General features: G+C 35.6%; 1 protein-coding gene across 1 annotated transcript in view; it reads right to left on the bottom strand.

Moving 5' to 3' along the window:
• LOC110454227 (fibrillin-2-like) overlaps nucleotides 1-25964 on the bottom strand; it is a 111652-nt gene that overhangs the window by 19029 nt on the left and 66659 nt on the right. Inside the window, exons 58-68 of the mRNA XM_021503636.1 lie at nucleotides 25696-25821; nucleotides 25261-25383; nucleotides 24785-24904; nucleotides 24326-24454; nucleotides 23856-23972; nucleotides 23351-23473; nucleotides 22833-22935; nucleotides 22057-22252; nucleotides 21454-21846; nucleotides 6594-6728; nucleotides 3178-3232 (exon numbers count right to left, since the gene is read on the bottom strand). Of these exons, the coding sequence (XP_021359311.1) occupies nucleotides 3178-3232; nucleotides 6594-6728; nucleotides 21454-21846; nucleotides 22057-22252; nucleotides 22833-22935; nucleotides 23351-23473; nucleotides 23856-23972; nucleotides 24326-24454; nucleotides 24785-24904; nucleotides 25261-25383; nucleotides 25696-25821 (1620 nt within the window). The remainder of the gene's footprint in view (nucleotides 1-3177; nucleotides 3233-6593; nucleotides 6729-21453; nucleotides 21847-22056; nucleotides 22253-22832; nucleotides 22936-23350; nucleotides 23474-23855; nucleotides 23973-24325; nucleotides 24455-24784; nucleotides 24905-25260; nucleotides 25384-25695; nucleotides 25822-25964) is intronic.

The raw sequence follows: 25964 nt of genomic DNA, 5'->3' as shown, positions 1-25964 counted from the left end.
GAAAATGAGCGTAACCCCTGGAAATCGAGGATGATCCAGGACTTATCAATGGCAAGCACATGACAAACTGTGTCCAAAGTGTTCAAAACAGAAAATATCTATGACGATATTTTATTGACCTCAAATACACAAACTTAATCGGCAATAAAAGTTTCTTGTAATATTGAGAGGCAACAATTTTTTGTTATTTAATAAAAGTTTTATATTTATTAAAATATTGTTGGAATACCTCCATATGAACACATCTTATCAAACAAAATACATTTTAAATTTGACTCTTATTTATATGGTGATATTGGAATCTTACCATCTGATAAAGCCTTTCTTTAAGATCAGAATTTTGAAACTCAAAATACGTCTCTGATAAGTTGGTTTACCTAACGCATATCTGCAATGCATTTTAGCTAAATAATCATATCGGTGACCGCGTCTGTTTATCTATGTGTTCACTATGTATTTTATTACATGTGTTAGTATTTTTACACATATGCACCGACTGACAACATTTGCAGAGCAATATATGAAGTGTATATCATATTGATATTGCACCTGTTGAAAACATGTTATGTGACACTGTAATAAAGATACATTTTTATTGACTGTCCGTCTGGGTTATGTAAATAGCACATATGAACCCCCGAGACTGAAAGCCTATATGGGCGTGGCTACGTTGCTATCATTTTGGATTAAAACATTACAGAACCATTCAGAAGATAATCCTCTTGCAACGAATATACCAAACTGGAGTATTGATCACATAAACCCGGATCAGGTGACTGTGTAATTGGAATGAATGACTGGTATTAGGAATCTGCCCCATACTAGAAGCTGTCCGTTGCAAAAGTGTATCTATCTAAGCTAACGATGTATGTATGCATTAGGTTCGGCTTAGCAATCCATCAACATGTCCAAAAACAATTATCCATAGGGTTTATCTAAAGAACGACTTTTCCCTTCTTATCTAATTAAGATCATTATAATTTTATAGTTAATGTCAATGACCTGCTCTTATTGCACACGAATTGCACAGAAATGTGCATACAAAGATACAGTTTCATGCCAACAAAGTTCATGTTTTATCATTATTGTTTTCCAATCGATGCTAAAAATAACAATTGATCACAATACGAGAGCGAAATAGAAAGTGAAGCATTGTATTTGAGCTTATTGTCAATAGTGCACTAAGCAATTATCAGCCCACTTGGCATAGGATTCAGAAATTACAAAATATCGAAAATATCACAAATAGTGTTCTTTCCTTATATAAATAAAGTAAAAAAAAAAAAAAAAGGTTTTTCATTTTAGTTATATTGACAATGTGCTCATTTCTATATCGTTCATGGTTGAATAAGACTCTGTTCGTTAGGTCTATAATTTACAGTACAGTAGAACTATGCCAGTGAATTATGTAGGTTTTTGTATGGAGGTAATATAATTACAAGATTAGTGAAGTATACAGTATTGTCTACGGATGTAATGTATGCCATACACAAGAAATTCAGATCTGGGGTAAATGAACGGATGAATTATTAACTATAGTGTAGGTACAGAGTCAATACATCTTTGTGAAACCATCTTCATTTACGTCACCCAGCAGGCAAAAGTAACGATAACATGAATGATTAACTATAGTGTAGGTACGGAGTCAATACATCTTTGTGAACCCATCTTCATTTACGTCTCCCATCAGGCAAAAGTAACGATAACATGAATGATTTAACACCGTATATACGGAGGTGTTATGTGTAGGCCCATTATGTATCACCATGGTAGTTATGTCACGAAGCTGTAAAATGATGACATCGCGCAGGAAATACTATCCATAGCTATCTCTTATTATTCTCTGTAAACGTTATCTTGTCCTTCTGGGAAAACACCATTACACATGGAGCTAAATACCACGACACCGATAAAATCCTTAACGTCATAACTGCTGTGTCAGACGCACGTACTGTGTTGTATATGTAAAAGAAGGTGTAGGCAAAAAAACTGTAAATCGGTTTTTAATGTTCGGTGTGGTATATGAAAGTAATGGTGCGGCATAAAAATATACGCCAGGAGAATGTCAGTTACATTTGTCACGAGGTAGGTAGCGAGTAGTAGCAAGCAAATACTGCTAGCATTGCAACGCAAAATAATATTCATCAAATGTCAGGATTTCAGAATTTCTTCAGAAGTGTATAAAATAACAGAAATAGCTTTAATTTGCTTTCAGAAACATGCATTACATCTAGGAAATACAGATATTTCTTACCTCGGATCATGTCATGCGTTAGGATTTTCGCAGAAATAAGACTGAGTGAATTCAAGACCTCAAAATTAGGTATGGATGGACAATTTCACGTAATTGTAAGTAATTGTAGAAGTTTTGTACTAGGTTTTACAACGTTATGGTTGCTTAACGGATAAAATGGCTTTTAAAAATAATGTACCATTCAAATAGAAAACAGCTTTTATAATGTTTACAACATGATTTGGATTATTTTTAAATGATCCAGTCTCTGACATTTTATTTGATAATTTGATAAGTACTTCTCTTCCAAAAACAGCATACAGTTAAAGTTAACATTTTTTACTGTAAACATTTTCGCGTTGCAACTCTTCAAAATATGTTACTATGTAAACATGTTCGTTTTGATGATTCTGTTGCAACATCACTTCAGTATATTAAATATAATGTGTCAATTCGTCGGTTTTGCGTAGTTAAGTAAGCACAAATTTAACTACAATGACTATAGTTGGAACATTTTCACCATACAACAAGGGCAATACTTCTATCATGGCCAATCGTTCATAGTTTGCTTAGTTTAACGACTCATGAACGTAAAAGTTCTAAATGTGATTTTTCGTGAAATATTAAAAAAAAAACCATAGAACATTTTTCTCTGTAGATTAATACTAAGGATCCGCCCTCATGTAATTTTTGTTTTGAAATTCCAACTTTTAAATAAATATTATATTTAAATTTCCCGTTAGGCTTTCGTGAAGCTGACCTGCTTAAAACAAGTGGGTTCAAATGACATGTCTTCTGTTTCTATTCTAACATAGTACTTCATACTTATTTCATAATATCATACAGGTTTAAAGACCAAACTTGCATGGACATCACAGCTATTCTAAGAAATTTTAAACTCTGGTCTTTAAGTAAAGAAACATATTCATCATGCAGCAACTTACCTATATATGTGGGAGTTGCATTCATTTTCATTCCATAACAGAGGTATGTGTCTTTCTGCAACAGAGAAAACAGATTATATTAAAAGACAAATAATGGCTTTATTTAAGAGTTTCAGAAATGACAGTGTCTGCATTAAATTTGTTGGCATGAGCCTTCTAATAGTACACATAAACCATTGTAGCAAAAGTAATGAGAGTCGAAATCAACTCTCTTCCTCATACGTCAATCGGACCCCGCTCGGCCATTTACGTGAAATAACAAGCATGCGACGGAAAAGGGCGAAGAGATCCCATTTCCTCATACAAGAATAAAATAATAAAGGGATGTTTCAGTACGTATATTTTAAGCAAGGGGCCCTTTTTATACACAAGGATATTTGTGTGCATTTAAACTTATACCGGGTTAAAAACAATGTCTACTTATTTCCAAAAAGGGAGTTTCAGTCAGAAAAAAAGTGTTTTTAAGTGACAGATAATCCTTGTTTATATGACATGTACGTCCATACGGGTTGGTAAGCTGGAGGTGTCTGGGTCTAACACTTATCTATATGGCTAGGCGGTATCCTATAGCTCTTAAGGAGATAAACAAGGGAAATTGCGTGGGTGCATAGCGTTCATCACAAAAGCTGGAAAACGTGATTAACCATACAGCTCAGAATATAGACTGAAGTGAATACGGACTGAGCTGAATGCGGACATATTGATGTATAGACAAAGCTGCATGTGGACTTATCGACTTAGTAGAAAGGCAGAGTGGATTTGTTGACTGAGTGAAATGTGGCAATGAACCGAGCTGAATGCGAATAGAATAAAGTCCTAGCTGAGTAGTATGGACATCTAGCAGAATTAAGGACTGAGCGAAATACAGACAGAGTACATTTATAGATATTGAGTACACAAAGTTGACATTGTAAGTAACTGTTTATGGTATAAACAATATGAGTCTAAAACAGTACATTAACTCAAATATGACATTATTTAAAATCATATATGTAAACTTCATACGACGAAGCATGTTAGTGTAAAAAAATCGTTTGATAATACATTCAAATTTAATACAGTTATACACTTGTTTTTCATTTTTCAACAATAAAACAGAACAAGAGGCCCATGGGCCTTAACGGTCACCTGAGTCTATAGTATTTATTTTTGTTGTTGAAATATGTACCAATTTGAGTAAAAAATAGTATAATGTTAACTTAACTTTGTCAGGACCATGAGCTGATCATTCCTACCAACTTTCAGTTCGATCGGTCCAGCAGAACTTGGCTTTAAGTTTGAAATAGGTTTTCAAAATGGCGGCCGTGGCGGCCATATTGGATTTCTGATCGACCCGAAAAATAACAACACTTTGTCAGGACCATGAGCTGATCATTCCTACCAACTTTCAGTTCGATCGGTCCAGCAGAACTTGACTTTAAGTTTGAAATGTAAAATGTTAACGGACGACGGACGACGGACGACGGACGACGACGGACGAAAAAGGATAGCAATAGGTCACTTGAGCTAAAGCTCAGGTGACCTAAAAACTTTAAATAATGCTATAATATAAGACTGTTCAGCGTTAATGTATGAGAACAGAGAAAACTGGTATAGCGATATTTTAATAAAAAAAAAATATAAAAACGAATAAATAAAAAACAAAATATAAATACATTTTATCTAGTATTATGCACTAAATCAAATTCAATCTAATTAAAATTATATCTTCACATCGCTCCCGTTTACTGATATGTCGCGTTGAAGATCTAACAACATCCCATAGAGGGTCACGTCAGAGGTCAACATGAATGCATTATCGTATTTATAACAAGCCAATCAAAACGCGACATAACTCTTTCTTTCAACCAATCAGAAAGCAGGACCTGTAGCATTTAATGCAGACACCTCGTAGCCCAAAATCCACTTTTTCGTCTGGTCCAGTGATAGTTTGAATATTGCGAAGCCTGTCATTGGTTAATTTTAGTTTCAGGTTGTTAAACTTTTTAACGACAACATCACCAGAAGAGGAAGTCTCTCTTATTTCAAAGCAAAATCCACAAATTGTACAAACGTTGTCTTGTAGATAGACACGGCGTGGTGTCATGGGCGCCGCCATTTTCGATGCTCATTTGACACCTCTCGGTCTTTTATCATAGCAAGTGTGTTCCGAAATCATTACATCATCACTTACAGAAATGCGTAAGCTCTCATCTGATTGGTTAATGCAAAGGTCGCCTGAACATGACCCTCTACGGGATGTTGTTAGATCTTCAACGCGACATATCAGTAAACGGGAGCGATGTGAAGATACAATTTTAATTAGATTGAATCAAATTATTTTTGTCTTTCTAATAGACAATTATATTGTGCGTCCGTGAGGTGTGTTTAAATAAGACGTAGTTTCGACATAACTAGAAGGAGAAAACTATATGAGAATAGTCACGCATCGGGATGGTGCTGCATTGATACATCATATAATGACAAACTCGAGGTATGGATCACGGTATCATCAGTCACTATACAATTTCTTACTCGATCCGAGGGATAACCAACCAACTAGTGCTTCACTTAAACAGGATTCTTCTGATTTAAATCGCATTATAGAAGTAGAACAATGCCATAAACAAAACAAGAAAAGCATGTTCCAGATGCAAACTCTGAACAGGGTTTTTACTACTTAAATGAAAATAATTGCTTGAAATTAAACGAAGACATGTGGTGTTAAGAGTACCACATGGTCAATAAGCAGCAGCAAAACTCGAAATAGAAGTCGGTGCAAAAAGGCAACAAAAGAAACTGAAGAGAAGCCAAAACAAAGGAAATATATCAGGATTCACATTAAAAGGGTCAGAGACGAAACCAGATCCTCTGGAACATAAGCGAATCTGAACTACATGTTGCACCCGTAATCACGTCCCAAGTCCTTACAACCAAAATGTTAAATTACATTTGACTGGCTTGTAAGAATTGTTCCGTTAAGTTAAATACTGTATAAGGTGCTCGCAAATGTATAATATGCGTATCAATACAATAAAAGTATTTCCCCAGAACGTTCAAGTCATTGAAATCTAGTGAACAAGAATACATATTTTTTTTATATAAACCAGCACAACTGTAACGTCAGTTCCATTAGTTTGTCCGCGATGCTCATCCCCGCATCCTAAATTAGGAAACTTTTTTGTGTGATATAGCATAGGAAAAAATATATTGAAATGTTGAACTTGATATTTTCTATGTATTTATAGAACTTTTAACGATCAAACAAATAAAGAAAATGTTATACAATTCCAAAGTGATGACGTATTTGGTTCGCTTACATAGCGCTTGGAAAAACCATACCACTTGTGACCAGGAGTACCTATTCCGTATATGTACAAAACTACTTTTCATTAGCTTTTGCTAAAATGTCAAGCATGTGCTCATGTTTTACTTACCACCTTGGGTTGAACGGTGGGCATGAGGAAGTCTACATTTTCGGTCTTCAGCTCCCGTTTAAAAGGCGAGCCGTAGGTACAACATACCACAGCAGCGAGAACAGCCAAAATGGCTTTCATTATGGTGGGATAATTCTGAAATAGGAAAGATACAAACCATCTAAGTAGCATTAATGTAACTACATTTAGATTTTCTTACCAAGGCGACAGAAGAGAGTATAATCATGAAAGTCAATGATTTGTCTTTGCAGTCTATCATTCTCATGGTTATGAATTCGAGACCTTATTGCTTTCGTGTGTTTGCTACCCAGCGTTACAGTATGGCGTAGCAAACTCCTTTTAAACATATAAACTTTGCAATAACGGTAGTCCCAACTACAGTTGCCCAAATTCATATGCAAATCATGCGGAAAACCCTGGTCTGTAATGAACCTCGGAGTTCTGGTAATTTTGTATTTATTTCCATATGGAGTTCAGGCAACTGTTTCCAAACGTCAAGGCTGCTCGATGAAGGTCCAGTAGCGATTGTTAGAGAAAACAATGGTGTCTGTGTCTGACCTAAGGTATTAGTGACGCAGCACACCAGTTGTTCTAGCATTATGTTCGTGAGATCGCAATCATTTACGGCAACGTTTTTAAAACAGTAATTCAGTTTCGCTATGTCGCATTCAAATATGTGCTATATATAAGACGACAAATTGGCATTTACAATGTATTCAAAAATTACATTTTTCTGTAAATGATTGAGATATGATCACTTCTGTCGTAAATATGATCCAGCTGTTTTTCAGAAAGTTACAGAGAGTTGCAATCATTTGTTCAAGAGTTCAATATGATTGACCCCACTTTCAACAAAATTGCATATAACTGTAATTGTTTGAATCTATTTACAAGTATTTACAGCGACATTTAATAGTCGAAGCTCAATATAAATCGTTTAGTTATTGTTTGAATTTGGATATCACATATCATTATGATAACAATGGAAGAGGAAAAAATCATAATACCGCTTTTGATATTAAAACAGTGCTCATCAAATATGGTGACCAATCAGATTGAAGTTATTTTATTGATAATTAAGCTAGTGAAAGGGGTCATAATTTGATAGGAATGTGTTCTGCTGTGTCATTACTAGACTGATAAAACAGTCAAGTTGCGCGGAAAGCCTTCGGTGGGCCCCAGCATGGCGGACATGTAACAAGTCACGTACGACAACCGAAATGGCGGGAATGGATAAGATACAGTCGCTGGCAGAGTTTTATCGTCAACAATGCCTGAAGTTGAGAGAAGATGGGATCGATCAAACACGCTGATAGGTGATCGATGCTTTGGACAATGACCGCCCGTCATCAGGCCTTATAAAGTAATGAAGTCCTGTGGTTGTTGTGATAATTTGATGGAAATTGCATTCTCAACACTTGAAGGTATTCTAGAACTCTGCTATCAATCTTTTTTCTTTATTCTCCTCAAGTGATATTTCTTATCTACTGTGTGATTATTTGCGTTTCGATATCGGTTATTACGTAACACAGCTGCAAGTCCTAACGCATTATGTCTTTATCCCTATCGGTCTATAGGGTGAGACTTGATCTCGCTGTTGACGGGTTCGCCTACTCGGCTTAACTCAAAATAGCCTACTTCCTCTTTCTAAGTGTATATTCAATAGCACGTAGTTCGTCTGTCTCAAAACTAGAAACGTGTCATAGGCATGATAAGTTTAACATGACAATGTTACCGGTATACTAATTATAAGAGGCCTTTTGCAACTATGATTTTACCATGAAGCAACGGTAATAAAAACCTTAGAAAAGGCATCAAGGGTATATTTTATATTTATTAAAATATCACTTGTTTTAATGACAAAATCGAATCAGACCGTCACTTTGTTTAAATAAATAATATCAGACAACAAGAATTATTTTAACAAAAACAATAATTATACTTTTACCAGATTTAGAAAATATCTTTTTATAACGAAGAAACATATTAATGAATTAGCGAATCAATTAAACAGTACCTGCCTTTTGTAAAAATAAATCGTGACAAAACATTAAGTAACAAATGAGATTATGGAAATATAAACTAATTTAAATAACTGATAGCCGAACAATTCTTAAGGCAATAAAACATTTCGCGGATCGTACGACTGAGGACGTCTGATCTGTCCATGGCATCGCTCAATCGAATGAATACATACCAGGCCAAAGTGTTTATATTAACGACTTAATTATGATAAAGGATGGAAACACTATTCTAGTATACGATGATGGATTTGAAGATATAAGGCTTCCACGAATAAAGGATGTAACGATACATCTTATAGTTGGGTTTACAAGAGATATTATAAGCTTAATCGCGATCGGTCGTAACAGCTGTAGTATTCCCTATGAAATGACCATTGATCGTATAATATCGGCAGGAACATGTACATTTAGTGTATTATTTTTCATGAAATTTTTGACAGAATCATAATTATTTTCATTGACCTGGATAACATACACTTAACTCGCTGAGAAAACAACAATAACATATGATGAATAATTATAACAAAAATATGTATTGTCATTTGTTCCGCACTGAGTTTTGTACCCGGGTCTAGATACCTGATCATATTCAGAATATTATCCTTCCAAGACAAATAATTATTTCAGTAGATTATACAAGATTAATGACTATAATAGTTTAACAAATATCTTAAACAGTCCCATGAATGTATCTGATCGATTAATATCAAAGTAGAATTTCATAACATTTTCCTATAAATGACATACCTGTGGAAGCGACAGCGGTATGATTTTACAGGTAAATCTCTGTCATCTGGTACTAATACTAGTTCGTATATACCGAGAATATGGAACCTTTACAGTCTGCTATCAGTCAGTACACACCAAGAAACCGACCCGGATGTACTACCTGTGCCCACTGCACTCTGACAGTGATTGATTAATCTTATGTTTGGCCCTCGGGGTCTACAGCATGTACACAAATACACAACATTTCTATTACTTGTATAGGAAATCTGTATGTCTGATATTGTTGTCTGTTTTATATGCTATGTTTAATGTCCGTTACGGTTTAGTAAACAGTAAATGTTCTAGAGACAAAGAATTATCCCGGTATCTACGGTATTAAGTGCTGTATTAATGCCTTCGCATTGTAGTGGTATATCAATATCTGAGTGAGTGGCTGTATAAAAGTATATCTATACATTAATGAGCGGGTTTAGTAAAAGGTAAATGTTCTACAGACAAAGAAATATACCGGTATATGCATAAAGTGCTGTATCAATGCCTTAGTGAGCACTCGTATTGTAGTGGTATATCTATATCTGAGAGAGTGACTGTATTGAAGTGTGATATTCAGATCTTAATGAGCGAGTTCATTATTTTTATATATTGCCTTAACGAGAGGAATATTAGAGTGGTATATCAATATCTGAGTGAGGGACTTTATAAAAGTGTTATATTGATACATTAATGAGCGGATTTATTAAATCTAAATATTAAGCCTTACTTCAGGAATTTTTATAGTGGTATAACAATGTCTTATAGCAGGTCGTATCAAAATGTTATATTTAATGTCTTAATTCAATGTTGTAATAAAGTGATATATTATTGTCTTTGATAAGGTGTATTTATGTCTTAATAACAAGTTGTATTAAGTGTATATTTATGTCCATGGGCGGATTGGTTGAGTGGTTAACACTTCGGCCTTTCACGCAGGCGACCGGGGTTCGATCCACGAAGTCGTCGCACGCATGGAATATCAAATAAAACCCAGGTGGAGTATAAAATGGTCTGGGGTGAATGTTGCGGTATCTGTGGTGTTGCATTTAAGTGAGGTGGCACTATAAAAGATGCCGTTGGAAGCACGGTCCAACTACAAATAGAATACAATACATCTCCAGCACACACGCAGGCATACACACATAGGGAGATATTAGCCAGGTGGCATAGGACTAGTAGTTAGCGCCTGATAAGGCAGCTCCTGCGAATTCCTCAAAAATTGTATATCATAATTGTATTAATTGTATATATATATATATGTACTGTAAAGCGCTTTAGAGTGGCTAAGGTTAGCTAGATAGGGCGCTATATCAAATGTTGTATATTATTATAATGGGATCTTTATGAGAGGTGATATAAAAAATGATATATTATAGCGGTATATACATGTCTTAGAGCCTGTATGAAAGTTATATGATATCTTTATGAGATGTTATATTAATGCATTAGAGCCTGTATGAAAGTTATATTAATGTCTTTATGAGATGTTATATTATAGCGGTGTATAAATGTCTTAGAGCCTTTATGAAAGTTATATTAATGACGTTATAAGATGTTATATTATAGCGGTATATAAATGTCTTAGAGCCTGTATGAAAGTTATATTAATGATTTTATAAGATGTTATATTATAGCGGTATATAAATGTCTTAGAGCCTGTATGAAAGTTATATTAATGACTTTATAAGATGTTATATCATAGCGGTATATAAATGTCTTAGAGCCTGTATGAAAGTTATATTTGTCTTTATGAGACGTTACAATATAGCGGTATATAAATGTCTTAGAGCCTGTATGAAAGTTATATTTGTCTTTATGAGACGTTATATTACAGCGGTATATAAATGTCCTAAAAGCTGTATTCAAGTTTTCTAATAATGTCTTAATGAACAGATGAATCAAAGCGTTATTTATATTAATGCTTTCATGATGTATATAAGTATTATATCATTGTCTTAAAGATGCACCGAAGTGTTTTATTAACGTCTTAAAAGGCTATTAAAGTGTTTATATTATTTTCTTGATGAGAGTTGATATGAAAGTGGTATATCAATGTCTGGTTTAATGGGTAATATCAATGTCTTGATAAGGGTGCTATATTAATGTCTGAATGGGTGTACTTAAGTGTTATATTACTGTCTTAATGGTGAGTTTGATCAAAGTGCCATATAAATGTCTTAGAGGGTTATGTGTTATACAACCGTCTTAATAAGGAGTTTTATTAAAGAGGTATAGAATTGTCTGTGAGAGGTTTATTAATATTATATACAAATATTAAGGTTGTTAAATAATGCCTTATGGTGACTTTTCAAAAGGACAATTGATGACTTTTTTTCCATTTGTAAAAATATGAAGTATATCATATCGTTTCCATGGGTTGTTTTTTTCAATTGTCAAAGCGGGACAAAAACAAAAATAAAAGATACGGGTATAAATGAGAAGCAAACCACCTTGTATCCTAATAGAAAATTACTTCATTTCGTCTTTCTTTCCTATATTTTATCACTCCAGAGAAATCCCCGATGTAGGAAGCACTCTGAAGCGATTATACGAGTTCCGAAGTACATCCCAAACAGATCGATCAGGTCAATATTATGTAAACAGCAACACAAAATGGCCATATGGTGCAGTAAAAATGTTTACTTTGTTTGACCTTTTTGCACCGACATGACGTATTCTTTATATAGGTACTTCCCTCTTTGTATTTCTATTGATTATTTTGCTAGAGAACAAGTGATACTTTAACCCATCAACATAAACATGGACATATCAGAGTGTATACATTTTATGAGCATGATATTATCGAACCCATTCAATGTATTATTTTGAATATGTTGCATTCGTTACGTTAGAATACATTGTAATATATTGTACACCTAGGGCATACATTGCATCATTCAATATATTAGAAAACATTGTAATAGTTAAGATAACATTGTTATAGTTAAGAAAACATTGTAATAGTTAAGAAAACATTGTCATAGATAAGAAAACATTGTAATATATAAGAAAACATGGTAAAATATTTGATACATAGGAAAAACATTGAATAATTCAATACAATACAATACATTGTAATATATTGGATATATAGGATAATACGTCGAATAATTCAATATATTGAATATAAAACATTGATTTCATTGGAAATACTTTAAATTAATAAATATATTTAATTTAACAATATATGTCTATTTTCGTTACCAGATGGTTAATTTAACGCTGAATTTCTTGGTAAGTAATTATAATCACCGTTTTATGAAATTCTAGTGACTAAATTGTGTATTTTTAGCAAAGAAAGGCAAGAAAACAAGTAACTGATGTTTACTGTCATATATATTATATACATTATAAATTTGACACCTGTAGAAAAGTATGGAGTATAGCAGTGTACGTGACAAAGGGATACATACGTTATATACGCGTGGCGCGGTGTATTTGTTCCCTATGTATTATTGAACGTTCCGCGGGATCGTTGATGGCAGTAAAAACGGAGATAAGACCGTCGACATACCGACCTACACAATCAGTCTTATCATCGGGAAACGCTCGCCAATAAACACTACACTTATCAACGGCATTGTAAAATATTATAAAAAAGAAAACAGTGCCATATTCCGGAATTTTGAGCAGTACAATTTTGTGAGAAAATTGTAAAATTCTATATACAGGTCTAAGCCCGTCTCTCTTGTGAGTGATCACACACTTTGGTATTATTAAACTTCATTGAAACCAGGAAAATTCATCAATAATGATATATACCAAGTAATGCAGAAATGAGAGCAAGTCAATAATGAAATATATAAAACAATGACCAAATGAGAGCAAATACCGATAGTTAGTTGAACGGTGTTAGGTGTTAATGTACTTCAGAGATGGTTTCACGGTGTCTCACACACGTGTAGGTCCCTATAGTAAGGCAGGCATATATACTCACTGACAATGAGGTTAGGAGAGTGGTATAAGTCCTAGTGAGAATACAACAAACTGACCACCACCATCATCACATTCCAAAACACTATATGAATATACACGTTGTGACTCCACGAGTGTGTGTTCACTATACCTACCTTCTTGGCCCCTTTGTATCGAGGGTCCTAGGCTCGTTGTCCGGTAATATATATAGTAGTTACCGATAACACTCGAAATGTACGTCAGCAGGTAGACCCTCTCGGGCCGTAGGTCATTGATAAAAAAATCCACGTTCCTAAAGTCACGTCCTACAGAAGCACCACATCCATTACGAGTCGCGGTCAATACTATTCTAGTCCAACAGCCTCTTGTGTTGTCATCCTTCTCGCAAACTCAGAACGAGGGGTTGACGCAAAATTGTTGCCATGACTACGCTCATCCCAATGAGGCATCATTTGAGTATCATGGCGTGTCGTTATTCAAATAATCAATGTTCAGCCAATGTCTATGGAGCAGCACGCCCTACTGACGCGCAGGAACCGCCATCGTGTGAATCAATCGATACCCGCGCTGGAAGTTGGGTGGCGATCGATTTATACTCTAAATATAGTTATTTTCAATAAAGGTACTTATCCATATATATATAACGATACTTAACAAATCGATCCGGGAGACATATCGACCGCCATGATTGAATACGGTGTCCTAGAATTGCGCGTTATTTTGCAATTAAAAATCTGCACATTCTCCTAACTGTTGAATGTGAGATTATTGCCAGCAATTATAAAATAAAAGCTATTTATAACTGATAATTGGTTAGTGTAGGTTATCGCCCCTTGGTGATGTTATGTAACTTGTTTAAAGGGAAGATCAGGTCAATTGCTACAGCTATACAGGATACTGAGGAAAGGATAGCAAAACGCCATACGGATGTCATTCGTTATAACGTTTTCCACAGGAAGTGACAGGAAGACCGTCTTGTAAATAGATTTTTTGTAGGCCATTGCCGCGAGTCTTGTACCAGAACAATCGATACTAAAGCCAATTAAAGTGGAATTTTCTATATTTAGTTCCCACACAACATTGAGTTATCGGCGAATTTCGTGCTCTCTTTGCAGGACGACGACGTTGGTTAATCACAGCAGACCTTGCAAGCATTATAAATATGTCGTTACCCATTTGTACAGTACGGCGAACTAGAACCGTTGTGGTGGACGAGAAGATGCAGTCAAGTTGAACAGCAGGGACTCAATACAAAGGATATCAAATGTTAAATGTTTATTTTACATGTACGTTCATCATTTAATATATGAATATTAGATAGATAGAAAATCTGAATGCATGGTATATATTATACACCATTCGAGGTTAGAGTCTGTAAAATCCTCTCGATTTGTTGTACTTTACTTCGGAGAAACATCAACTACACACTTGTAACGCAGAATCCGGTTAACAAAAACAAAGTCGCATTTAACGAACACTCGTGACTCGAGCGGATTAACTGATTCGACTAATGAAGCCAGCTTCAATGTAGGTCAATGCATGTATCCTTTAACAATATTGGAGAAACAAGCATGTGGTAATATAATTCACAAATAGGTTAGTATTCATCTAATGTCTATATTCATTTAGCTTTATAAACAGTCTTCTAAATTGTTCACTTAGATATATAATTATGCCTTATATGTTTATCTAGGTTTGTTACTATCCGCAGGTCAGTGACTTTTCTCCGCGTACTCCGGTGTTCCTCCTCCACCACCAAAACCTTACCTGTCCCTAGATCACCATAGCTGTTAATAGGACGTAAAGCATACACATACTAACCAAATAAAGCTCTGGAACGTTTATCATAACATTCAATGTATAGCGCCCTCGACAGCTTTTTATCACAACATTCAATGTATAGCGCCTTCGACAGCTTTTTGTCATAACAATCAATGTATAGCGCCTTCGACAGCTTTTTATCATAACAATCAATGTATAGCGCCTTCGACAGCTTTTTATCATAACATACAATGTATAGCGCCTTCTACAACTTTTTATCATAACATTCAATGTATAGCGCCTTCGACAGCTTTTTATCATAACATTCAATGTATAGCGCCTTCGACAGCTTTTTATCATAACATTCAATGTATAGCGCCTTCGACAGCTTTTTATCATAACATTCAATGTATAGCGCCTTCGACAGCTTTTTATCATAACATTCAATGTATAGCGCCTTCTACAGCTTTTTTCTTTGAATATGTAGGGCGCCATATATTCTAGTTTCGTCTGATAAATGAGACATCGGGGACGTGTTTATCTCATCGTTACCTTACCGTATCCAATTGCTGCGGAAGAGATGTACGGGTTTAGGAGCTCATTACTGGTAGCACGGGGGCGTAGTAGGAAGTGACACATGTACTCGGCAGGAACTGCACCAATTAGTCGCCCACCTTGTATATAATCATACAATTTACGATGGTTTCCTTTAAGCTCCAGACACGATTGTTAAAGGGATATTTCCGCAGGGAATTTATGCTTTCAACGTTTTCAATATGCTTCCTTGTTATGTATGTAATAAATCTTATATAAGATCGTCTTCGATAGGGATTTCGGATATCAGTCAAATTAAGTTCTATAAATAAATCCCTATTATGTAATAGCATTTTGCAAATACATGTATATAAGTCATCCCAGAGTTTTTATCTGACATGTTTAAAAAAACACCCAGATAAACTCGTGATAAGAAGAATCTACATACTGTCCCAGTATCAATTGGTCCAGCTGTCTATTAAAACTCCCTTATATATATTGTCAGGTGGGTGGGGGCATTCCATAAGGATGTATATTGATCGTTTAAAATAGGTTTACTTCCAGTAAAACTGACAAAAGAATAATATACGTGGGTCTGTTCCGTGGACAGGGATATCTCAACCCGAGTGCAAGCCTGGTGCTGACCAGCCAAACTCTTACACGAGGGTTGAGATATTCCTGTCCATGGAACAGGCTCATGTTTGATTGTTTTTCTCACATACTTACAAATCAACATCGATCTGATTCTTCCGCCAAAATCACAAAACCCTAGGGTTGAGAAGGAGGTTTCCCATTCGCAACAAGGGTATGACATCACGGAAACAATAAAATGACGTCACGTCGACAATTCATTATTATGACGTCATAGCGCGTGTCAGCTGTCTTTCCCTACCTACCCCAATGGATAAAATATTGAGCAGGAGACCCGATGCTTTGCCGAATCTTTTGCTCAATATTTTATCCCGAGGGTTTGAATGATCTTATCCTTACCTCACGTCAGGGATGAAGCCCGGATTGCAAATTGTTAGTGACGTCAATGACACTGACTGACCCCAAAACGTCATAAAATGACGTAACGAACAATTCCCCCGCCAGTCTGCACGTACAAGCGATCTAGACCCGTGGGTCGGATAGAATTTTCCGCTGGAAATGCGGATATCTCAGTCTAGTATTCAAGAAAGAGTCTTATAATCTTTTCCCTAGCAACAACGAGATGACCCTGTGAAGTATGTGAGAAAGCTTTGTTCTTTTTCCTCCGTCGGTTTCGGGGTTACATTGATATTTATTCTCCTGTTCGTTTTTACTTGTCCTTCCCAAGAAGTTCCTCATCTCCAAAAAGGACCAAACACGCGTCATGTAAAATATTTATATTTTTTCTCACATTTTACTACATGGCACATCAACTGTAACGGGTCGAATCGGAGATTTCGTTAGTCCCAAAATAGTGGTTAGCAATTATTCATACATTTACCCATTTTTGCCCCTCATGGTTTTAGAAGGGGCCTGCACTATTGTTTTCGTAAATCTGAATCAGCATCACATAGGGATATTTCCTACCACATTCAATATTAAATAGTTCAAATGCGCCTATTGGTTCGTAAGCGGAATTCGTTCAATAAAAAAACAAGAAACCCCAGCAGGCGGTAATGTTTTTTTTCCGATCTGGGTTAAAATCGAACATCAGAGGCAGGGTCAACACAATGAAACTCACAAAATCGAAGATAGCGCGGACGGCTATAATTTATCTTGGCAAGGCAATTGATACTACAGTAACGTCAAAATGTTCATGGAAATGCAAGTATTCCGGACGGAACCCGTTTGCGCGGACAGTGATGTCACCGTTGCTCCCAAGACGACATAACAAAAATTAAACGGGACGGACGGGTGCCAACGGATTGCAACACCTCACTTTGCCCTTTGGGTCCAATATGCTAAAATATTCAGAAGTTTCTGTCACAAGACGATCTAAACTCCAAAAACATGTACAATTACTCTGAACACCTTAGTTTAGGTCCAAATATAGCTGTAACAAATTCCCAGGTCCCTGTGGCTGCAGCTTTTCTTGAGAAGTTAACAAGAGGCCCAATGGGCCTGCATCGCTCACCTGGTATTAATCTCAACACTTGTAATCTTAAAAGTGGACTAAAATACAGCTACAGGCAGAATCTCACTGTTTTAATTCACAAGAACCTATTAAAAGATTTAAACATGAAGCATGTGTCCTTGAATGTCGAACAAGGACATTAGGTTGAAAGTGGGTCAAGGTCATTCATTTGAACAAACTTGGTAGCCCTTCATCCCAGTTTGCTTCTGGCCAAATATCATCATCATAGGCCTTTTGGTTATTGAGAAGAAGTCGTCTGAAGATGTTAAGACATCTGACCCCAGTGACCTTGATAGTGGGGCAAGGTCATTCATCCCAGCATGCTACAGGCCCAATATCAGTACCCTGGGCCTTCTGGTTATTAAGAAGAAGTGGTTTGAAGATTTTAAAACATTGACCCCTGTGACTTTCAGGTTGGTCAATGTCATTCATTTGAAAAAACTTGGTAGCCCTTCATCCTAGCATGTTACTGGTCAAATATCATCATCCTACGACTTTTGGTTATTCAGAAGAAGTTGTTTAAAGTTTTTAACATATTTGACCCCTGTGACCTTGAAAATAGGTGACGGTCATTTATTTTAACAAACTTGGTAGCCCTTCATCCCAGTTTGCTTCTGGCCAAATATCATCATCATAGGCCTTTTGGTTATTGAGAAGAAGTTGTTTTAAATTAAAATATTGACGCTGGACGCCAACGGATGACACACCATGGCATAAGCTCACTTGGCCCTTTGGGCCAGTTGAGCTAAAAATGTATCAGACAACAGGGGGTTCGTTTTTACAGACCAAAAGAAGATCAAGATAGAAAGCAATATCTCACATGATCAATCATGGATAGTAAAAAGTTAAAACAGAAGCTAAGAAATGGATATCCAGTATCATATTTATTAGTCAAAACTCTGCATAAATTTACAAAATGTTCTGCCTTAAAAGTGGAAGTATCCAGGCACGTTTGTGTTTGATAGCATACAAAACATGATAGTAACACTTCACTTCCATTACTATACATTATTACACTTCATCTTTTGTTCAGTCGGTTTCAAATCTTCACTTACCCAGGTATCATATCGTTTTTTGTTTTTATAGATTCAGATTCTTTGGATATCAACGTGTCCCTAGTTCATTTTGGATGAAGAATTACCTTTCCAAAACAAGGACAAGAATTAAATATTTTTCCTGAAAATTTTATAATGGGACAGAATGCAGGACACTTATTTGAATTGAGCAACAAACACAAGATTTGGACAAATATTTCAGTGTTCTAAAACTGAAGGGGTTGTTTTTTCAAAAATATTCAAAAAAGATAAGCCACAATTTTTCCATACTTTATAAGTAATTTAAAATAAACTGCAGTAATATTTTTTTTTTAAAGTCAGCTTATTTAAAGTTAATATTTGATACGAAATAACGGTTCTAGAGACAACATGTAATACCAGTACAATACTGACATCAAGTTACTGTTTAAGGTGTTAAAGTGTTGTTGTTGGTTTTTTTTTTATCTCATTCAGACATCTGCCAGACAGAAAACAGTCAACACTGGAGTAAGACCTCTCACACAAACACTCTCACTCAGCCTCCTATACTTAGTTATATCACATATATTAGCACTATATCTATACATATACATATACTCTAATAGGAATATAGATAAATATGTCAAGTCAGTGCTACACTGCACATAAATACACCAGCAGCATTCTCTACCTATTACACATGAGTGAACATTTCATTTAAAACAATGTGAATGAGATTTAAAGCGACTGCTCATTTTTACACGTAAATATCAACTTTTCATACGCTGTTTATATCATTATAATTAATGGTACTAATCTGACAACAATGTTATAATTGAAAGAAATGTGCAGGCTATGGTGGTTCATGCAAGAAATTAATTATGAAAGTTTTAAGAACGCCATACTGACCAACAGGTGCTTCGTTAGTGTTCTCAGTGGAACGAGTAGACTAATAACATATCAGCCGTGGTACAAGATAACATATACTGTAAGTTGGATAAAAAATATGAAGTTTGGTTGATTCCATGAAAATTAAAATCGAAAGGCCTATAGGATTGAATTGTTGACCGAAACTTTTTATAAATATCTTGAAATGTGACATTCTAGTCTATGCCATGTCTGAAATTACATTTCAAATAATGACAACTTAAGGATTCCTATCCCACAGCAGGAAAAATACTAGTTTTTCACAAATAGAATAACCTCCCCTTAATGTCATTTTGAATATAACTGTAGAGGGATTGAGCCAGGGAACTTGCGCTGATCAAGGTCAAGGGTTTGAATCCTTGCCAGGCTCTCTTGCATTTATACTCTTGGAACACTGTTGTTGATTTTTCTTTGTCCTTTTTTTTTTTTTTGTCACAGAGATTCTGCAAAGTATGGGTTTCTTTTCAGTAATGATTGATTTTCAACTACTGTGACGCCGGTACAACTGTTTCCCATTCGTGGTTACCGGTTTTGGCAGTGGGGGATCCTTAACCATACAGTATAACCTGTCAGTGAGGACCACCAAGGGGAGAGAACAGAAATGCTCTTCATATACAGATGTTTTCTACACACAAGTTACTATAGGTAAAAACATCATTGGGATATTATAGGAGGTAATCTTTATAGACAGGTGCTTTAACCCCTATGTAACTTAAGTTAACTCTTCCATGCATTGATCTGGATGAGCCCATTATGGCCTACAGTGGTGAAAGAGTTAAACTCATCTTGGCAGATTTATCTTATTTCTCTCCAGAAGATGACATGATAAATATGAAATATCGAATTAGACGTTTGTAGAACCTTATACAGTTTTAAGTGCAACTGATCACATTTGGGCAAGCATTTTTTAAGAAGTTGACATTATGAAAAACTAATGAAATAAACAGACAAATGGACAGAAGCTGTACCATGCAATATGCTCATTCAGCATTTTAATTTAAGTGAACTGACGTAAACTTGAGATAATAGTAAACATAAATTATTCAAAATAATGTTTTCTGATTTAAATATACCAGTAGACATCTTTAATGTTTTGTAAGCAAAATTTTGTAATGAAAAGCATAAAAAATATTTAATTGAAAACAAAATGCCATTTGACTTTATGGGAATGTAATCAAAGACTAAACCATCTTTGAACTAGCTTAAAATAATTCCAAAGGTTTTAATACTATATGTATTAAGAGAAAGTTAAATGCCATTTCATTAAAAAAAAATATGGTAAAAATGTGTAAAAATTATAGCCTACAGAAATTTCCAAATTAAGTGCCGAGTTCATGAACAGTTCCATTGTTTGGTAAAATAAACCTAGAACTTCCCAGAGAAATTCAACTTTTGTATAGGTCTATCCACATAGCATGCAACAATACACATCAATATCCGCCTTTCAAATTTCTATTCAATGACAGAACCATACAACAATATCTTAATGAAACTCGCTGCACATTACCATACACGTAGCACCATACTAAAATATACATTTCTTAAATAAGGGTTGCTCTCTATCCACAGGGAAGTGCTAGGTAGCTCCCGTGTGCTGCGGGGTGATTCCTCGCAGCCTGTGTCACAAACTACATGTACTATACAAGTTAGGTCAACCCTGGCCAAGCGTACAGCTACTGTCAAACATAATATCCAAACTGGCACAGACTTGTCTCCCTTTGCCTGTGTCTGCTCTGCCCTAATGGCCGACTGAAGAGTATCAACCTACAAGTGTCAATATCAGTGCATTCTTAACTTAGCAGTCAACCTTGGCAGCCTCACACAAGATGGATATCTAGTCGAATTGCTATTTTCTTAAGGTTTACATTTTTACCAGCAATTTCTGTCTTCTTGTGAATTGGTCGACCTGCAATGCGGAGATGATACACCTTAGGTTTGTGAAGTTTTCTCCTGAACCGTAAGGAACTAATGCCCTTACGTTGGTGCATGCTGAACATTTTTCGCTCATTGCCCTGTGCAATTGAGTATCTGATATTGTTCTTGAGTGCAGTCAGAGCGGGGAGCACTTTCATCACTTTAGTTTTCCGTCGGATGCTGGACCTGTTAAGGTATAGCACTATTGGCTTGTCTGGGTCAAGGACACTCTGGTTGAACCTTGATGCACTGTTTGACATCTGATGCTGCTGGCTTCTGTTTTTACCACTATTGGACACCTACAACACAAACACACTAGACTGACTTCAGGGCATACCAGATTTACCTCAGGGTGTACAATAATTTATCTTCCATAGCTATTTCATTCTGTGAGACTGTGAAGAAAAATATGGATCAGGCCCTCGTGACTTTTATCAAGGCTATCATTTTTGTTCCACTCTCATTTAAAACATAAGCCAGTTAAGACTCTGATTACAGTGTTTCCTTACTTTGTGATTCTGATGTTTGGCAGCCCTCTTGCTGCGCTTGCTGAGGGGCAGGTCCATGTCCTCAATATCACACTCATAGCACCCCTCCCCATGGGGCACTGACCCATCTTTAGGCGCGGTAACGTGGGGGATATCGCCGTTGGGGTATATATCATTTAGATCACCCTCTGGTGGTGTGATGGTGGAAACACAATGGCTGAAATACAAAACATAGTATTACTTCACATGGAGATACAAAGACTAATTTGATCTTCCTTACAAATTGTCATTAATAATTTACGCATACTGTATAAGTTGAAATGTTCCCAATTTGGCTACTTGTAATGTCTAATTTCTTAGTAGAAATGATGCTGCAATCATATTTCAAAGTGAATCTTTTTGTTCATGAGTGTACATTTTTTATTTAATAATTGCAAAATAAGACAAAATGTTTTAGTGCGAAACTTTGCACTTTTATATAATTTAGGTATTTAAAATGAGTGAAATCTGACTGCCAATTTGACCTCATACCTCAAGGCCAGAAAAGCTGATCAGAATGACTTAAAATATATCAAACTTTTATCCCTTAACTCTCTTAAGCTTGTTATGCAGTTAATATGCCAATGCAGTGCATTGTTTTATTTCATTAAAACATTGTTATAACATATTGCTGCTTTTAGACTTTTATAAAGCTAGCAATCCTTTTAATATGTAAGCTATTTGTAAGACATGTAAGTAATATCAAATATGAAAGTGGAACCACTGTATATGTGATGGTGTGCTCAATGAAGACCTACCCTTGTCCAATACTCTGGTAGCCTGTCGGACATCCACACACAAAAGAGGCTCCGCTGGGTGAACAACCAAACAGACAGGGGTGACTGGTGCACACATTTAGATCTAAGGCATAAAATAAACCAGATGTAATTGTACAGGTAATTATATAATTCATTTAAATTACATAACAATGTAATTAAGAAGAGATTTAACAAATCTGGAAAAAAAATCTATGCTTTCAAATCTTTAAATACCAATTACAACTATATAACAAGTCGATGTCATCATATTTTGTGAATTAAACTCATGTGATCAAAGCTAAAGTCATAAAATGTCATTGCTGGTTAATAATGTGATTATTTGCATCAGAAAATTGTCATTGATATTAAATGATTTCCAATATTACCTTAACAACTGACTCTCAAAATTTATTAATATACGTTTTTGAATTTGTGAAATTGAATATATTTTTGTCTTGCTCAATCGCCAAAGTGTCAGGTTTATGATGTCAGTATTTTTCTTTAAGGATAGGACTTACCAACACAAGCCATGATATTGGGGTCAAACTCGAGTCCAGGCGGACAGAAACAGTTGTAGCTACCCTCTTGGTTGCTACACTCTGCCTGTCCACACACTCCCTGCAGGTTACACTCATTGTCATCTGTAACATAACACCTTCTCCATCAAACTTGTGCCATCTTTTTGTTCTGGCGGATTGGTTATTCATATCCTATAGTGGCTTATTCTGCATTTCAAACTTTTATGTTCTTACATTTCAATATGATGGGACACCTGTATTTAACAAAACTCTACTCTGTAATTTGTATATTCTTATCAAAGACTGGTTACCAGTAGTCAAATAGTTATACCTACCACAGGTATTCTCATTTTATCCAAAACTACAAAATCCATTCTTTGGAAATTTAAACAGAATAAATATGTCAAACTTAATAAGGATTCACTGCAAATTTTAAGTATGAATTTGAAAGGTAGCTTGTATATTTACTGATACAGTGGTATTGGGTTGTGGGTGTAGACTTTACCTATACACTGGTCAATAGAGGGGTGCAGGGTGTAGCCTGGTGGACACTGACAGCGGTAGGCACCAGGGGTGTTCTCACAGCCATCCGTACACTTCCCATTAGCACATTCATCGATGTCTGGCCACCAAAACAAAGGGCAATATATACTAATTAAATTATCAATGACAAAAAAACACCCAGCTTAACAATATTACTCTTATAAAGGAATATTAAAAACTTAAAAAAAATACAAATTCCTATATATTTTTGATACGGTAAATACCACTGTAGTTAACTTCTACCTGAAGTGTTTATAAACTCAGGAAACAGGACATAAAGAAGCCCGAGAGTGAACAGAGTTGTTCCCCTTTCTTCAAAAATGGCTATGGGGCAAATCAGAACATTTACAAAGGACGAAAACAAAATTATAGTTATTTAACCCACACATTTTTTTCCTGTGACGTCTGGTGTAACAGTCTCTATTAACTCACCCACACAATTTGTGCCGGATTGGTCCACAATGTATCCTCTCATACAGACACACCTGAAGCTGCCAGGTGTGTTGTTACAGGTTCCTTTAGGACCACACAACTGAGGCTGCTCCTCACACTCGTTAATATCTACAGGTGTATAATACAGGTATACAATCAGAAACAAGAAAATAACAAAATGAAGATTTAGCAAATAAAAAAATAATACAAAACTAAACGTATAACCATACTATACAGGTTTAATTTACAAATAAGTGTATGTAGGGAAACCCACAGGTTCTGGTTAGTCTAGACAAATTAAACTTCTATTCACTAGTTAAAACGTCAAACTATGAAATTTCAATTATGAAAATTTCTTTTGAGACAGCTACTTATTGTTTTCAGCTTATATCAGAAAGACCAATACCTACGACAGACTGTTAATTTTGACACTTGAAGAAGTGTGACAAGTGTACTCACCCACACATCTGTTACCGACGCCGCGACGGAATCCGGTTGCACAGCCACACTCAAAGCTGCCCACGGTGTTGATACATTTGTGCTGACAGTTATGCTGCATTGTGGCACACTCGTCCAGATCTAACAGAAACACAGATCAACGTCAGTAATTAATACAAGAACATCAATTAATACCTTTGCACCAACATGGAATATCTGAGAAAACTGCTGAGTCGCTATCTATGGTTAATAAACTTTTTAAACAAGTCACTGAAAATAAGTTCCCATCAACCTAATAAATAGATAGGTTATTTAAAAGTGTACAAATATTTTTCTGTCAATCTTACGTAAACTTTTCAACAGATATATATATATTTCTGCCTGTTTTCGACAAACACTTTTGAAAACAGTTTTTTATCCCACTATCTTGTAACTATCTTATAAACACGTGACAGTATCATGTTATAATATGTGGTGAGGGGAAGTCAGTGTCTTACCTCGGCAGGTCTTGCCGTCCATGTTGAGAACATACCCAGGAGGACAGGTACACTTGTAGCTGCCCACCAGGTTCAGACAGGTGAACTCGCACGGTGAGCGCTGGTCTTCACACTCATTTACATCTACAAGTTTATACCACAACTTTACAGCGATGGGAACCATTGAGAGCGGTCTGACGCACACATTTAGCATGGAGGTTACAAATTCAGATTCGAAGTAAAGAATATTCATCTTTAGACAGATCATATTTACATAAGAGGAATTCCTGTGGACCAGCAAATTATGAATTTGTTTAATATCGTTTTTGATATGGACAGATGATTAGACAAAGGGATTACTATACACTCCCATCAACTAAACATAATATGCAATGTAATATCTTGTATGAAAACAGAAATGCTTTGATAGTAGCAGAGTGTTGGTTGGCAACTGACCTATACAGCTGGTGCCCATTGGATCGGTCTTGTATCCACGGTCACAGATACAACCGTAGGATCCCGGCTTGTTGATGCACTGACCATTCTTACACCTCCCAGGGAATATCAGGCATTCATTGATATCTGTAACACAATTAACAATTAACAATAACTGTCAATTTACTTAAGGAGGATAAAATTTCGGTGATAATTCACTCAATGAGGATATACTCTCAGTGGTTGTTCACTTACTGACCATTAATTTTGGTTTATTAAAATTACTGTAT

Source organism: Mizuhopecten yessoensis, unplaced genomic scaffold (assembly GCF_002113885.1).
Source record: "Mizuhopecten yessoensis strain PY_sf001 unplaced genomic scaffold, ASM211388v2 scaffold7725, whole genome shotgun sequence".
NCBI lineage: Eukaryota > Metazoa > Mollusca > Bivalvia > Pectinida > Pectinidae > Mizuhopecten > Mizuhopecten yessoensis.
This window is presented reverse-complemented; position numbering and strand designations above follow the sequence as displayed.